The sequence below is a fragment of the Staurois parvus genome, unplaced genomic scaffold, assembly GCF_062004578.1.
Source record: "Staurois parvus isolate SC_StPar_1 unplaced genomic scaffold, SC_StPar_1.0 ptg000608l, whole genome shotgun sequence".
In the NCBI taxonomy this organism is placed as follows: domain Eukaryota; kingdom Metazoa; phylum Chordata; class Amphibia; order Anura; family Ranidae; genus Staurois; species Staurois parvus.
The window spans coordinates 2,614,770-2,630,000 of record NW_028318404.1 but is presented as its reverse complement, the minus strand read 5'-3'; the positions used below and the strand labels follow the sequence as shown (position 1 = coordinate 2,630,000).

The following is a 15,231-nucleotide window of genomic DNA, read 5'->3' as shown; positions in this document are numbered from 1 at the left end:
TGATTGGTTTCTGTACAGAGCTGCACCAGATTTTGCATTCTCCAGTTTTAGTAAATCAACCCCTCTGTACGATAAGGCCCTACCAAATGGAATTCACATTGAACAAATTGTTTAATTGCTCCCTTGCACTATGCAGTTCAGCCTTTCTCAAACTTTTCAATGCAGAGGAACTCTTGACATAACTTTCCGGTCTCAGGGAACCCCGCTAAAATGACTTTATCCACAATTCATGATACATCAGTGTGATAGAGGCAAGAATGCTCCTTACACTTGTGGTCATTGGGAAGAATTACCCCCTTACAGATCGCTAAAAAGATCAATGATGTCAGTGGGAACTTACATGAGAGGCAAAAATTACTCATTGCTCAAGGAACCCCTGGCAACCTGTGGAGGAACCCTAGGGATCCACAGAACCCTGGTTGAGAAACCCTAAAGTAGTTGGAGAATCTAAAACTGGCCACACACACATATCTAGACCAGCAGTAGGCAACCTTGGCACTCCAGCTGTTGTGGAACTACAATTCCCATGAGGCATTGTAAGACTGACATCCACAGACATGATTTCCAGAGGCCTTGTAGTTTCACCACAGATGGAGTGCCAAGGTCTCCTACTCCTGATCTAGACCTACCAACAACTATGTTGTCCAAGGCTTAGCCTGATTAGAAATAAACTGAATGGATTGTTCAGGTACACCCTCGTATTACATGGCTTTGGTAAATCTACAGGGGTTGTACAGTGAGATTGTAACATGTCACTAACTTAAAGAATATGTTACCCAAACATTTCATATTTCTGATATGTGCCTGGTATACCATGGACTGGTATGTATCCTGTTCTCTTTGTATTGCTTCCTTTGTGTGAAATCACTGGTGTTCCTGCTAGTCCCTCTGCTTTCCTATTAAAAGCTGAACATACTAAGCAGGAGAGCACAGCGTGGTCATTTCTCTAGTTGTGCTGGGAACCCAGTCTGCTCTTCTCCAATTATCAGACTTGTCCTGACACACTCCCTGCAAAGCCATTCACTGGGAAGACCAGTGTCCTGCTGTTTCTACTCCCTGAGCTCCTTATGTAGCTGAGAACAGAGGGAATGTGATCACTTATAAAAAGGAGAAAAAAAGGATTTAGAATTTTTTTTATATATCTATACACAAATATTTTGCCTTTCATTTATATTTTAAACTTAATAGGTTGTTTTACAAGGTGGGAGTTCACATGTACTTTAAAAGTGAAGTATGAGATTTTCTTTTTTTAATGTATAGAACTGAGCAATCAAACACCACTGATCAGTCAGTTCCACATTCTGAGCAGAGAACAGTGACAATCAGGTGCAGGCCCAGGCTCCTAGGTGGATCCATATAATCATGATCTTTCCCCAGTCTGGACTAGCTCTGTGACGCCAGCTGACAGCAGACTTTAGCCTGCTTTCAGCTGAAAACAAGTCACAGGGGTGCAGAACTAAGTGCATACCTGTGATCCAGCTTTGGTTGTACTTCTCCTTTAAATCACATCATCATACCTCCATACTCTGCTCCAAATATCTTGCAACCATTATCTGGCAATCATTAAAGCTGAACTCCAGCTGACCAGATAAAATACATACAGTATATGGGAACTGTCTTACATGTCATAGCATTTGTATGTCTGACCATCCAGTCCAGAAGCGTATACAGCTCTGCCACAGAGCCAGGTAGGAGACCTGAACTTTCTCTGCTGTAGTCGAGTGTCACTTACAGGTCTTGCCCCTTCTCCAGCCTGTGACTGGACAGCAAATGGAGAAGCAGCAGACCGATAAGCTCATCACTCTGCTCTCTCCCCTCCTATCATGCCAGTTTGGGCACCACACTCCCTGCATCCGGATGCCAGTTTGGGCACCACACTCCCTGCATCCGGATGCCAGTTTGGGCACCACACTCCCTGCATCCGGATGCCAGTTCGGGCACCACACTCCCTGCATCCGGATGCCAGTTCGGGCACCACACTCCCTGCATCCGGATGCCAGTTCCGGCACCACACTACCTGTATCTGGATCCCAGTTCCGGCACCACACTACCTGTATCTGGATCCCAGTTCCGGCACCACACTACCTGTATCTGGATCCCAGTTCGGGCACCACACTCCCTGCATCTGGATGCCAGTTCGGGCAACACACTCCCTGCATCCGAATGCCAGTTCTGGCACCACACTACCTGTATCTGGATCCAAGTTCTGACAGTGCAATACCTGACTCTGGATCTCCTTGGCTACAATGGTCATCAGAATATGGTCTCCCTCCAGCACAGGAGGAATAAGCAACAAATTCCAATGTGAAGAACGGATCCCTGTGCTCTGCAAGGAAAAAAAGCCAGAAAGTGACTTAGCCCACTAGTGTCCACCTACGACTAGAACAACAAGTCTGCGTGGACATTACCTTTAAATTTTCCACCTCTGTTTTGAAAGTAGGTGTAGGACTACAAAGTAGACCCCTTGACCTTGCAGTAGGATGTTACAGTAAATTATTTAGCTTGGAAACCTTCCACATATTTAGATCCGCCAGGGATTTGGATTTTTTTGTAAGTTATTTTGCTATGTTAAATGCACAACCCCTCACCAGTCTCCCACTGCCAAGTAGCTTAACATCATGTCTTTATCAACATGAGGCACGTACCACCTACACAAGTCACTGCAATCTTAAATGCCAAGCACAGTACCCCAGAATCACTAAAGCAATTAGCATTTGTCATTATCAGCCTCAGGCCACACACACACTCATATATTCTTTGTTAGTAACTGCCATCATCACAACACTGAACACAGACAGCCTCACCTAATGCCACAACATCACTTGCCAAATCAATGGCATGTTCTGCAACTGCCACCTGGTTCTTGATGCCACAATCCCTGATCAATAATCTCTATAATACAATTCTAGGCACGATTTGTGAAAGGGTCAGAAATATGAACTACCTGTGTCGCTGACAGCTGCCAAATGGAATCTCCCTTTTCCAAAGCAGGAAAAAAAAAAAGAAGAATCTGATGGCTATAGGCACAGACAGTCTCATAAAGAAATCAGGGATTATTAGTCTAGTTCTTAGCACTTGCAATGCCCATCCCTACATATTTAAACAACATACACTATTTTGCCAAAAGTATTGGGACACCCCTACAAATCATTGGATTCAGGGGTTCCAATCACCTCCATGGCCACATGTGTATAAAATCAAGCACGTAGGCATGCAGACTGCTTCTACAAACCTCTCATTAAATGAATGGGTCGTTCTCAGGAGCTCAGTGACTCCAAGCGCGGTACCGTGATAGGTTGCCACCTGTGCAATAAGTCCATCCATGAAATTTCCTTCCTACTAAATATTCCACAGGCAACGATTAGTGGTATTATAACAGTATGTAAGCAAGTGGGAACAACAGCAACTCAGCCAAGAATTGGTAGCCTGCATAAAATGACAGATCGGGGTCAGCGCATGCTGAAGCACACAGTGCGCAGAAGTTACCAACTGTGTGCAGAGTCAATGGCTAAAGACCTCCAAACTTCGTGTGTTCTTCAGATTCGCACAACAGTGCGTAGAGAGCTTCATGGAATGGGTTTCCATGGCCGAGCAACTGCATCCAAGGATTACATCACCAAGTGCAATGCAAAGCGTCGGATGCAGTGGTGTAAAGCACATCGCCACTGGACTCTAGAGCAGTGGAGACATGTTCTCTGGAGTGACCAGTCACGCTTCCCTGTTTGGAAATCTGATGGACACGTCTGGATTTGGTGGTTGCCAGCAGAACGGTACTTGCCTGACTGCATTGTGCTAAGGGAGGGGGATTATGGTGTGGGGTTGTTTTTCAGGGGTTGGGCTTGGCTCTTTAGTCCTAGTGAAGGGAACTCTTAAGGCGTCAGCATACCAAGACATTTTGGACAATATCATGCTCCCACCTTTGTGGGAATAGTTTGGGGATGGCCCCTTCCTGTTCCAACATGACTGCGAACCAGAGCACAAAGCTAGATCCATAAAGACATGGATGAGGCGTTTGGGGTGGAGGAACTTGATTGGCCTGCACAGAGTCCTGACCTCAACCCGATAGAACACCTTTGGGATGAATTAGAGCGGAGACTGCGAGCCAGGCCTTCTCGTCTGACATCAGTGCCTGACCTCACAAATGCACTTCTGGAAGAATGGTCAAACATTCCCATAGACACACTCCTAAACCTTGTGGACAGCCTTCCCAGAAGAGTTGAAGCTGTTATAGCTGCAAAGGGTGGGCCAACTCAATATTGAACCCTACGGACTAAGACTGGGATGCCAATAAAGTTCATGTGTGTGTAAAGGTAGGCGTATTAATACTTTTGGCAATATAGTGTATCTGTTGGCAACTTTAGTCACCAGTCACACTGCTGCAATTTAAAATTGCGTGATTTGTTTGCAATTTCAGCACGATTTCTGAAGACTTTATTGCTACTTGTGAAGATTTTCAACAATTTCTTGTAATTTCAATTATATTCTATGTATATGAAATTGCAACAAAACTGCAGAAAAAGTAATGCAAGAACTACTTTAGAAATCGCGATGCAGCAAGTCGCAAATGTTAAGACACTGACATTCACATTCATTAGATGCGATTTCAGGTGCAATTTAAATTCCCAAATAGCACCAGTATGACTGGGCACTTAATATAAATGATGGCACTGGGGACTACTGATGGGTGGGCTGCTTAGTCCTCAAAGCTGTATTGTGGGGGGGGGGGGGCATGGAATCTGAAAAGAAAAAAAAAGACACCTTTACTGCCACGCTGTCAAATGCTACATTCAGGCACTCAAGAATGCCTTGCATAGGGCAGGGGGAGGTTTTGGGTTGTTATTTTTTAGGCAGTTTTGCATTAAAGGTCATCTCCAGGTAGATATAAATATTATCCCTTACTGTGGGGCTGTGCTGGCACCGCAAAAGTTAACTGCTTGCTGGTACTGTCTAGAGAAGAGAGAAGAAACCGTTTTACTTAATCCACTGCTCCCCTGGCAGGCAGTGCTCCCCCACTATCCGGCGGTGAACTGTCCATCCGCATTATCACATCCAGAGCAGGGCTATGGCTCCTGCACGGGTCTTGATGACATCAGAACCCTAGACCGCTAGAGTACAGGAGCTGCAGGGACTGGTCTAGCTGTGAGGTGGAGCAGGGGATCTGGGAAGTATATCCTCTTCTGTGGTTCCCCTAGGCATAAATGAGCAATTAGCCCTTGCATTGCGAGCACAGCTCAACTACAAGGGATTTCTTTTTTGTCTGGAGTAGGGCTTTAAGTGCTAATTATAAAAGTAGGCTGAAATAAAAAAATGAATATTTGTTATAAGGAACATTTGAAAATGTTAATTCTGCCTAAACATTACAGTGATAAAATGCTATAATAACTGAGCCTGTGCTGACAGCATCAACGTATAGTACAGTTGTACCCTAGTCAGAGTTGTCCTTTAAAGCCCATCTGTAAGCAAAAAAAATTCCCATGCAGTGAGGCTACACGGGTTAACTGCTCATTTTTTCTAGGGGAGAGGAGAAAGGTGATATACTCGTCTAATCTTCAGATCCTCCCAGCACAAGGCTCGGTCTGGCACCCCCACTCTCCAGCAGTGTCGAGTTGTGGACTGTTCCATATGTCATTAAGCACAGAGCAGGCTCCTTGGACCAGGAAGAGTCCACCGTTGGGCCATGGGGGAAGTGCAGTTTTCAAGTGGAATAAAGGATTTGGTGAATATAAGTTTTTGCCTCAACCCAAGACAAAAAGGAACAGTTCGCCGGTGCAGTATGGGCACAGCCCGACTGCAAGGGGAAAATTGTTTTGTTGCCTGGAGTTGGGCTTTAATTCCAGCCCATCTGGCCAATTACTTCCCTTCCTCTTGGATCTAGCGATCATCACTCTGTGACCCTGCCTGGTGCTGCACAGCTTTTGCAACAAAAACATCCTTATCAGGTCTTTTTTTTACTGAGCATGTGAACCAAGCATACCATTCCTATGGATGAGTCTTACTCTACTAGATGGTTAGATGCCACCACAATAATGGCTCACTCATAGGAATTATCGGGGTATAGCACATATTAAGAGGAGGATCTGCTGGGGCCAGGGCCAGCAGTGCCTGACAGTGAGAATCTCTAAAACAAGGAAGAAGGTAAGTATTTTACCAAGGGGACTGCTCTCCAGGGGTGGGAGATTAATCAGAGGCCACAATGTTCTAAAGTGGACCATAGATGGATCGAAATTTGACCTGTTCACCAGACACCAGGTAATTATTCATCCATCTATGGCCATTCCCATTCAAGAAAAGCCAACCTAGTAATCAACTCCTCTTGAATGGGAATAATGGTAATTTTGTGTTGATCAGCACACGCAGCCAATCAGCTGTAGCAGTGATTCGTGGATTCGAAGTCAGAATACAATAGCACAGCGGGTAGAATTCTTCCATCCACATTGAATATGTGAATGGGGAATTTTTTTTTTTTTTTTTAAGCGCGGGCTGATCAAAAAAATAAATAAATAATAATAATCTATAGTCAGCCTGCCCTCTCCACTGCCAGAACAAAAATGAGAGAAATAAAAAAATCTGACACTGGAGTCCTAATGTTATCCTTTCCAATAATCTGATCAAAAACACCACTACAGGTATTATCTGTGTATATCAGGAATTACTGTGCATCTCACATCTTACATCCATGTGTAATTTAAAATGTTAGTCATGTCAAAAAAAAAAGCAGGCATTGAGCCTCCATTAGCCAGCAAACACTACAGCAATGCTAAACCCAAACATTTCATTTAACTAACCTCAAAGTGAACATTGTTTGGCTATTCCAGCCCCAGACATCCACTTTCCACATTCAATGAATGTGTCTGTAAAGTTTATATTCACTTGAATGCTGTAATGGGAGGAAGGGGACGCCAAGCACTTAATCCAATTTTAGTGCACACAAACATACTCAGTTTTTTGGTAAAATATAAAAGATGATGCTGCGTCAAGTAAATACCAAACATATCAAAATTTTAAAATGCACATGCCTGTGAAATGGCAACAAACTACGGTACCTATCATTTTCCATAGGCAGTTCTTTAAAAGCCTTTACAGGTCACCAGTCTAGAGTTAAATGTGAACTCTGGCGCTAGAATTCTTGATATCACTTCGACATTTGCAATGATACCTCACATGTGGTGCAATCTCCGTTTACATATGTGTGGTGGACCAACATGAGTTTGAGGATGAGGGGATTCTGTTATTTTATTTTTACACTTTTTTTTTTGTTCCACCCATTAACCTTTATTGCCACCACAAGGGGTGAACAAGCTTCTTGTGATAGCTTTCTGCAGTGGCAGGTACTCTTTATTGAGACATTAGGAGTCTATTAGATTCCTGATATCTCCCCTGTCCTACAAAGCAACTGATCAAATGCAGATTGTGTTTGATCACATGCTTCCCTGGCTGTACCAGCCATGGAAAGATAGCAGTGAAATCGGAAGTGACTAAATCTTTGTCGCTTCCAGCTTCATTCATCGGCTTCACAGAGGAGATCAGGGAACAGATGTTCCTCCATTTCCTTTGTGGTCAGCTGGCCTGACTACTTACAGTTGTACCAGGTTACATAGTTAGCCTGGCTGAAAAAAGACAAGAGTCCATCCAATTCAACCATTAAAAAAAAAAAAAAAAAAAAGTTATAATCCTACACCCACAGTTGATCCAGAGGAAGGCAAAAAACCCAGCAAAGCATGATGCAATTTGCTCCTGCAGGGGAAAAAAAATTCCTTCCTGATAACCTGAGAGGCAATCGGATATTTCCTGGATCAACTTTATACCATAAATGTTATATCCAGTTATATTCTGTGTATCTAAAAAAGAATCCAGGATTTTTTAAAGCAATAGGTTCCCTGCTGGAATGGGAGAGCCCGAGAACGGCTGTGGGCAACGAGGTTGGGGGGGCTTCAATGCACTGTAAAAGTAAAAAGGCAGCTGCAACCATAGTTCTGTTATAACTGCTTGCTGCCCAGGCCATGTATACTCGTATGTTGGGCAGCAAGTGGTTAAGTTAATCAGTGCACTTTACAGACAAACTGATTGTGTGTAAAATTGTGCCTGCACTACCATGCAGCAAGAGGTCTCTGTGTCCAGAACAGCAACAAATTCACATTAATCCAAGTTATTTCTAATCCACTGCAACCAAAGTCCACAGAGCACCTCACATAGGCACTCGTGCTCCATTGTCATGCCAAAGTCTGTGCTGTGGTACTTCCTCTCTTACCAATAAAGGGAGTTGGGCGTCTGGTGCTACATAGTGATGTATGGAGAATATGCTCCCTGTTTTCATCTCAAGGCCTAATTTACAATTCTGAGTACAGTGTGCCTTTAAAATACAAAATACTCGTTAATAATGCCAATACATAAGCCCCTCCTAACTATATTTTGGACATGACATGTATTCCTGCTCATGCCGCCTGCACCCTCTCACAGCTCCGTATCACACCAAACATCATCTTACTTGTCACGCCATTGTTTGTCTTCCCCTTTCCTCGGCCACAACCACAAACCAACTCGTTTTCTCTATGTTCTCAATAAGGAAGCTCAAAGATAGAATACAATTATCACTGGAGAGGCCAAGATTGCCTGGGATGGATTACCCCAGAAATAAAGCTGGTTCTGGGGGTGTCCCACAGTGCATCAATATCTGCATGCCCAGTCTGTGCACACTAGACCATGTTTACAATACAAAAAAACACTTTCCAGTGGTTGTATCTTCTGAATGCCACCTTATCACAAAGGATCAGTGCTGGGACTCCAACGTTTAGGTATGGGTGGAGGACACAGGTTACAGTCCAGCCCTGCTGCCAGAGCCTGCAAAACTCTATGAGAGGCTGGCAGCTAGATGGTCCATCATGTGGTCCAACTAATATTTAGGGCAGTATGCACCCATGGACGAATGCCCAGAACACAAGTGGTCTGGGGTCCAGGCATTCATCCCCGGACACATACTGCCCTAAACCCCAATACTGCTCGGGGCACCATCCAGATGCAGCTGCTGTCAGCCTCTGCTGATGACTTCCAGCATACCTAAATGCCGGAGTCTAATGCAGTGGGGGCTAAGAGCCCAATGTAAATGAGGCTTACAATGCTGGAATAGCATCACCTTCTCAATTCCCCATGTGCTGGAATCCTAGGTCTCACAAGACCTAGGCAGCACAGTTGCTCCTCCATTGTCCCATCTGCATACTGATCATACCCCCCTTATGTATTACACATGGTGATCATGCCCCCCCCCCCCCTTTATGTATTATACATGTTGATCACATATCCCCCTTATGTATTATACATAGAGATCATATCCCCCCCTTATGTATTATACATGGTGATCATATATTCCCCATGTGCTAGAATCCTAGGTCTCACAAGACCAAGGCAGCTCAGTTGCTCCTCCATTGTCCCATCTGCATACTGATGGTACAATCCCACCAAATCAAAGCCTAAGGGTATCAAAACTGTTTTCTACTTGTCAATGGGAATATAAAAGCAGCTCAGAGGGAAGCAGCTCAGATGCAACTGAAGAACCACAAATGATGCTGCAGTTATCGGTTGACAAAGCTCCTTGTGCAACCTTTCTCAACTAGAGGTTCCTAGGGGTTCCCCAAGTAGAAGATAACTGAGCGCTCACCTGATGGTGACTCCAGGGTTCCAGGACCAACAGCACTTGGAAGAGACAGCCAGAAAACACCAAGGGCGTTATTTATTAAAACTGGAGAGTGCAAAATCAGGTGCAACTCTGTACAGAAACTAATCAGCTTCCAGGTTTTATTGTCAAAGCTTAATTGAACAAGCTGACCTTGGAAGCCGATTGCACAGGTTCCAGTTTTAGTAAATCTCCCCCCAAACTTCTGTAAAGTGGCAGTCTGATCCCTACTGTACAGGGGCATTCTTCCCAGCAGCCACCCATGTAGGGGGCATTTTTTAGACTAACCCAAATTAGTTGGTTTTAGAAGGGGATCCCCGAGACCTGAAAATATTTTTTTAAAAGGTTCCTCTGGGGTAACACTGTTGAGAAAGAAAGCCCTAGGATGTCCATCGTCTATGTCATGATACAAGACACCACAAATACAGGGCAGCTCACTTGTCACTTTGTATCTGGTGTATGGAGTGTGTTACAAAGGAAATACATATCATTGGAACAGGATTCCTTGTATCATTTCATACACAAAGCTTTTCAGACAGACATCTTGATCTGGCACATACAGAGAACCGGGCTAATGCCTGCAGTGGCTCTACCAGTCCTTCATCCTTGGAAACCCCAACTCCAGCTCTAACTACCTCCACCTTCTTACACCTGACAACCCCATCACACCAATGCAGAGAACGGAAAGTTCCTCCAGATTACATATACAGCCATAAGAAAACTACACCCAGCACCCCACTTTTCCTTCCAGTTCTCATGTGACTATGTCAATCAATGTCATCCCAGATCCTTCCCCTTCCTACAAGACCTGGGCACTGCACTGTCACCCGGATGGCACACACCGCCACTACTGAGCATTCTAAAGCCCCTTACCAATAGGCACTGCAAAACCATCACAGCCTCAACTTCTAACATAATTCATGATCATGAAGCTGAGCCTATCCCTGCCCCATTCCTAGCTATGACTGTACTACCAGGGGGTGCCATGTACACCTTCCGTCCCATCACACAGAACTGTGCTTCCGATGCCACGTGTAAAAGGATCCTGAAAATTCACAGCCGTCCATCTGGCACTCATTACCACCCCCCATCATCCCATCCCTGCTGTTTAACCCTGTGCATTGCTTCTATTTACACCCTGATGGTAAATACCACCTGCAACCCCAACTTGTCATTTTAGCCCTAATGTAACACCCTGATCACATCACTGCACTGACACCACCTGACCATTCTCCTGATGCCGCATGCAATCCCATCAGAGTAGCCTACTAGTAGACCATACAATTCTGCTGAGATCCCTGCACTGCCTCTTTCTTTACCTGGGTCTTCCCATCCCATCCCTGCTGTCCTATCCTTCTGTACTGCCATCATCTACATCTTCATCACACAAACCATGAGGGAGGAAAATAAACTGATGCCACCTGCAATCTCAATATATAATATCACCTGGCCGCCCCCACTGGTCACTTTATTCCCAGAGTGATACCCTGATCACATCAATGCACTGATGCCCCTTCCTCCTGATGCTGCACACCCAAACAAGAGATAAGATGCCCCTTTCTCCCAATACCACATACATGGTCATATAATAAGATGCCCCTTCCTCCAGATGCCGCACACCCAAACAAGTGATAAAATGCCCCTTGTTCCAAATACCACATACACGGTCATATAATAAGATGCCCCTTCCTCCAGATGCCACAGACACGGTCATATAATAGGATGCCCCTTCCTCCCAATACCACATACACTGTCATACAATAGGACGCCCCTTCCTTCCAATACCCCATACACTGTCATATAATAGGATGCCCCTGCTTCCAATACCCCATACACTGTCATATAATAGGATGCCCCTGCTTCCAATACCCCATACACTGTCATATAATAAGACGTCCCTTCCTCCTGATGCCACAGACACTGTCATATAATAAGACGTCCCTTCCTCCTGATGCCACAGACACTGTTATATAATAAGACGTCCCTTCCTCCTGATGCCACATATACTGTCATATAAGAGGATGCCCCTTCTTCCTGATGCCACATATACGGTCATATAATAGGATGCTCCTTCTTCCTGATGCCACATACACTGTCATATAATAGGATGCCCCTTCTTCCTGATGCCACATATACTGTCATATAATAGGATGCCCCTTCTTCCTGATGCCACATATACTGTCATATAATAGGATGCCCCTTCTTCCTGATGCCACATACACTGTCATATAATAGGATGCCCCTTCTTCCTGATGCCACATATACTGTCATATAATAGGATGCCCCTTCTTCCTGATGCCACATACACTGTCATATAATAGGATGCCCCTTCTTCCTGATGCCACATATACTGTCATATAATAGGATGCCCCTTCTTCCTGATGCCACATATACTGTCATATAATAGGATGCCCCTTCTTCCTGATGCCACATATACTGTCATATAATAGGATGCCCCTTCTTCCTGATGCCACATACACTGTCATATAATAGGATGCCCCTTCTTCCTGATGCCACATACACTGTCATATAATAGGATGCCCCTTCTTCCTGATGCCACATATACTGTCATATAATAGGATGCCCCTTCTTCCTGATGCCACAGACACTGTCATATAATAAGTTGCCCCTTCTTCCTGATGCCACATACACTGTCGTATAATAAGACACCCCTTCCTCTTGATACCACAGATACTATTATGTAATGAGATGTTTATTCTTCTTCATGCCACAGACACAAGCATGTGATACGATGCCCCCCCCATGTCACACACAAAAACTTGTAGTAAGACGTCCCTCCTCCTGATGCCACGTACAAATCCATCAGAACAGCCCACCTGTGTACCATTCATCTCCTGCGGAGATCCCTGCTCTGCTTCTACCTGGGTCCCCCATCCATCCCATCCCCGCTGTCCTATCCTCCTCCAGCTACACCTTCCTGAGAGCAGAATATGAAGCATGAGACTGATACCACCCGCAATCCCAATATAGAATATCACCCAACTCCCCCCCAGTCACTTTATTCCCAATGTCACACCCTGATCACATCTACTCCCAGCATCATCTGTCAGTGTGCTCCTTCCTCCTCATCCCATCTACTCCCATCATCATCTGTCAGTGTGCTCCTTCCTCCTCATCCCACCTACCCCCATCAGTAGATGTCAGTGTGCCCCTTCCTCCTCATCCCATCATCTGTCAGTGTGCCCCTTCCTCCTCATCCCATCTACTCCCAGTATCATCTGTCAGTGTGTGCTCCTTCCTCCTCATCCCATCTACTCCCATCATCATCTGTCAGTGTGTGCTCCTTCCTCCTCATCCCATCTACTCCCATCATCATCTGTCAGTGTGCTCCTTCCTCCCCATCCCATCTACTCCCAGCATCATCTGTCAGTGTGTGCCCCTTCCTCCTCATCCCATCTACTCCCAGCATCATCTGTCAGTGTGCTCTTTCCTCCCCATCCCATCTACTCCCATCATCATCTGTCAGTGTGCTCCTTCCTCCCCATCCCATCATCATTCTGCCCCTTCCTCCTCATCCCCTATCCCGATCTCCCGGTGTCCCCCCCGGTGATACTCACTTCCTCTGCAGGGTGGTGGCCGGGCTGTTGCTGGTGCTGTGTCCGGCTCCGGGGCTGGAGCTGCGGGACGCGGCTCGGTGTGGTCTGGCGGAGGCCCGGTGGTGGGGCGGGGGTGTGGAGTAGGTGTCCCCCCGGTGGTGATGATGATGGTGTTGGGGGTGATGATGGCCGTACCCCCCGCACCCTCCTCCTCCGCCCGGCTCCCGGTAGTCTGCTCGGTGCTGCTCCTGCCGGGTATCCCGCAGCTCCCGGTTCTCCTGGCTGACTCGGTCCAGCTGCACCTCCAGCTCCTCGATGCGGCGTCTCTGGGTCTCCAGCAGCTTCTGCTGGCTTTCGATGATGTTGTTGAGCTCCAGCAGGTACTCCACGGCTCGGTTCGGGGACTCCTGTCCGCCGGGGTTGGGGCCCGAGCCGGCTCCCCCTTCCATGGCCGCCAGGGTGGGGATGCCGGAGGTCGGGGGTGCGGAGCTCGGCGCTCAGGTCGGGCGGCCGGGCATAGTGCTGCCGGAGGTGCCGGGGGCGGAGCGGACACGAGCTACCGCGGCGACTGCTGCAGAGTCACTGCGCACTGACAGGAGGGGAGGAGCCGGGGGCGGGCCGGCGGAGAACTGCGTCACCGACGGGGCTCGTCCAATGGAAAGCGGGTGGGCGGGGAGCGGAGCGAGACGGCCGGCCAATCAGGAGGAGTGTAGGCGAAGACCAGCGCGTGCCGCCCACCTCCGACCTGTCAAAAGTGACACCTGTGGGGGCTGACAAGGGAGAGAGGAGAACTACAAGTCCCATCATTCCCCCGGAGAGAGGAGTGCCGGGGACAGGAACATAAATAGCAGAGACCTAGCAACCTGAGATGGAAACACGTGGCTAGAGCTGCCTTGTAGGAGCGGTGTGAGGGCATCACGCATCCCTATGTGGACCGGTCAGGGCAGAGCGGGGGGCGGGGCTACTGAGGAGGACCACAAAACAAAGTTACCTACAATGCACAGGTGGAATCATTCATCACAATGAAAGGCTGGCGCCATGTTTTCTACAGAAATAAATACTCCCAGATTGGAAGGAAATGGGTTTTTATTTTTTTAGCATAGGATCCTGTGAAGCATCCCATGTGTGATCAGCGTGGGGGGGGTGGGCAGGGGCGTATTAGCATAGGATCCTGCGAAGCATCCCATGTGTGATCAGTGGGGGTGGGGCAGGGCGTATCAGCATAGGATCCTGTGAAGCATCTCATGTGTGATCAGCTTGGGGGGGCAGGGGCGTATTAGCATAGGATCCTGCGAAGCATCACATGTGTGATCAGCGTGGGGGGGGGGCAGGGGTGTATTAGCATAGGATCCTGCGAAGCATCCCATGTGTGATCAGCGTGGGGGGGCAGGGGCGTATCAGCATAGGATCCTGCGAAGCATCTTATGTGTGATCAGCATGGGGGGGCGTATCAGCATAGGATCCTGCGAAGCATCCCATGTGTGATCAGCGTGGGGGGCTAGGGGCGTATCAGCATAGGATCCTGGGAAGCATCTCATGTGTGATCAGCTTGGGGGGGCAGGGGCGTATTAGCATAGGATCCTGCGAAGCATCCCATGTGTGATCAGTGGGGGTGGGGCAGGGGCGAATCAGCATAGGATCCTGCTAAGCATCTCAAGTGTGATCAGCATGGGGGGGGGCGTATCAGCATAGGATCCTGGGAAGCATCTCATGTGTGATCAGCATGGGGGGGCAGGGGCGTATCAGCATAGGATCCTGTGAAGCATCTCATGTGTGATCAGCATGGGGGGGCAGGGGCGTATTAGCAAAGGATCTTGTGAAGCATCCCATGTGTGATCAGTGTGGGAGGGGGCAGGGGCGTATCAGCATAGGATCCTAAGAAGCATCTCGTGTGATCAGCGTGGGGGGCAGGGGCGTATTAGCAAAGGATCTTGTGAAGCATCCCATGTGTGATCAGTGTGGGGGGGCAGGGGCGTATCAGCATAGGATCCTGTGAAGCATCTCATG

General features: G+C 47.1%; 1 protein-coding gene across 6 annotated transcripts in view; it reads right to left on the bottom strand.

The window, feature by feature from the left end:
- Positions 1-13,826, bottom strand: part of IQSEC2 (IQ motif and Sec7 domain ArfGEF 2) — a 367,046-nt gene extending 353,220 nt beyond the window's left edge. For all 6 annotated transcript variants that reach the window (XM_089692958.1, XM_089692961.1, XM_089692959.1 and 3 more), the window contains exon 1: positions 13,246-13,826. In XM_089692958.1, coding sequence (XP_089549084.1) covers positions 13,246-13,673 — 428 coding nt within the window. In that variant the 5' untranslated portion in view covers positions 13,674-13,826. The remainder of the gene's footprint in view (positions 1-13,245) is intronic.
- Between the last annotated feature and the right edge of the window lie 1,405 nt (positions 13,827-15,231).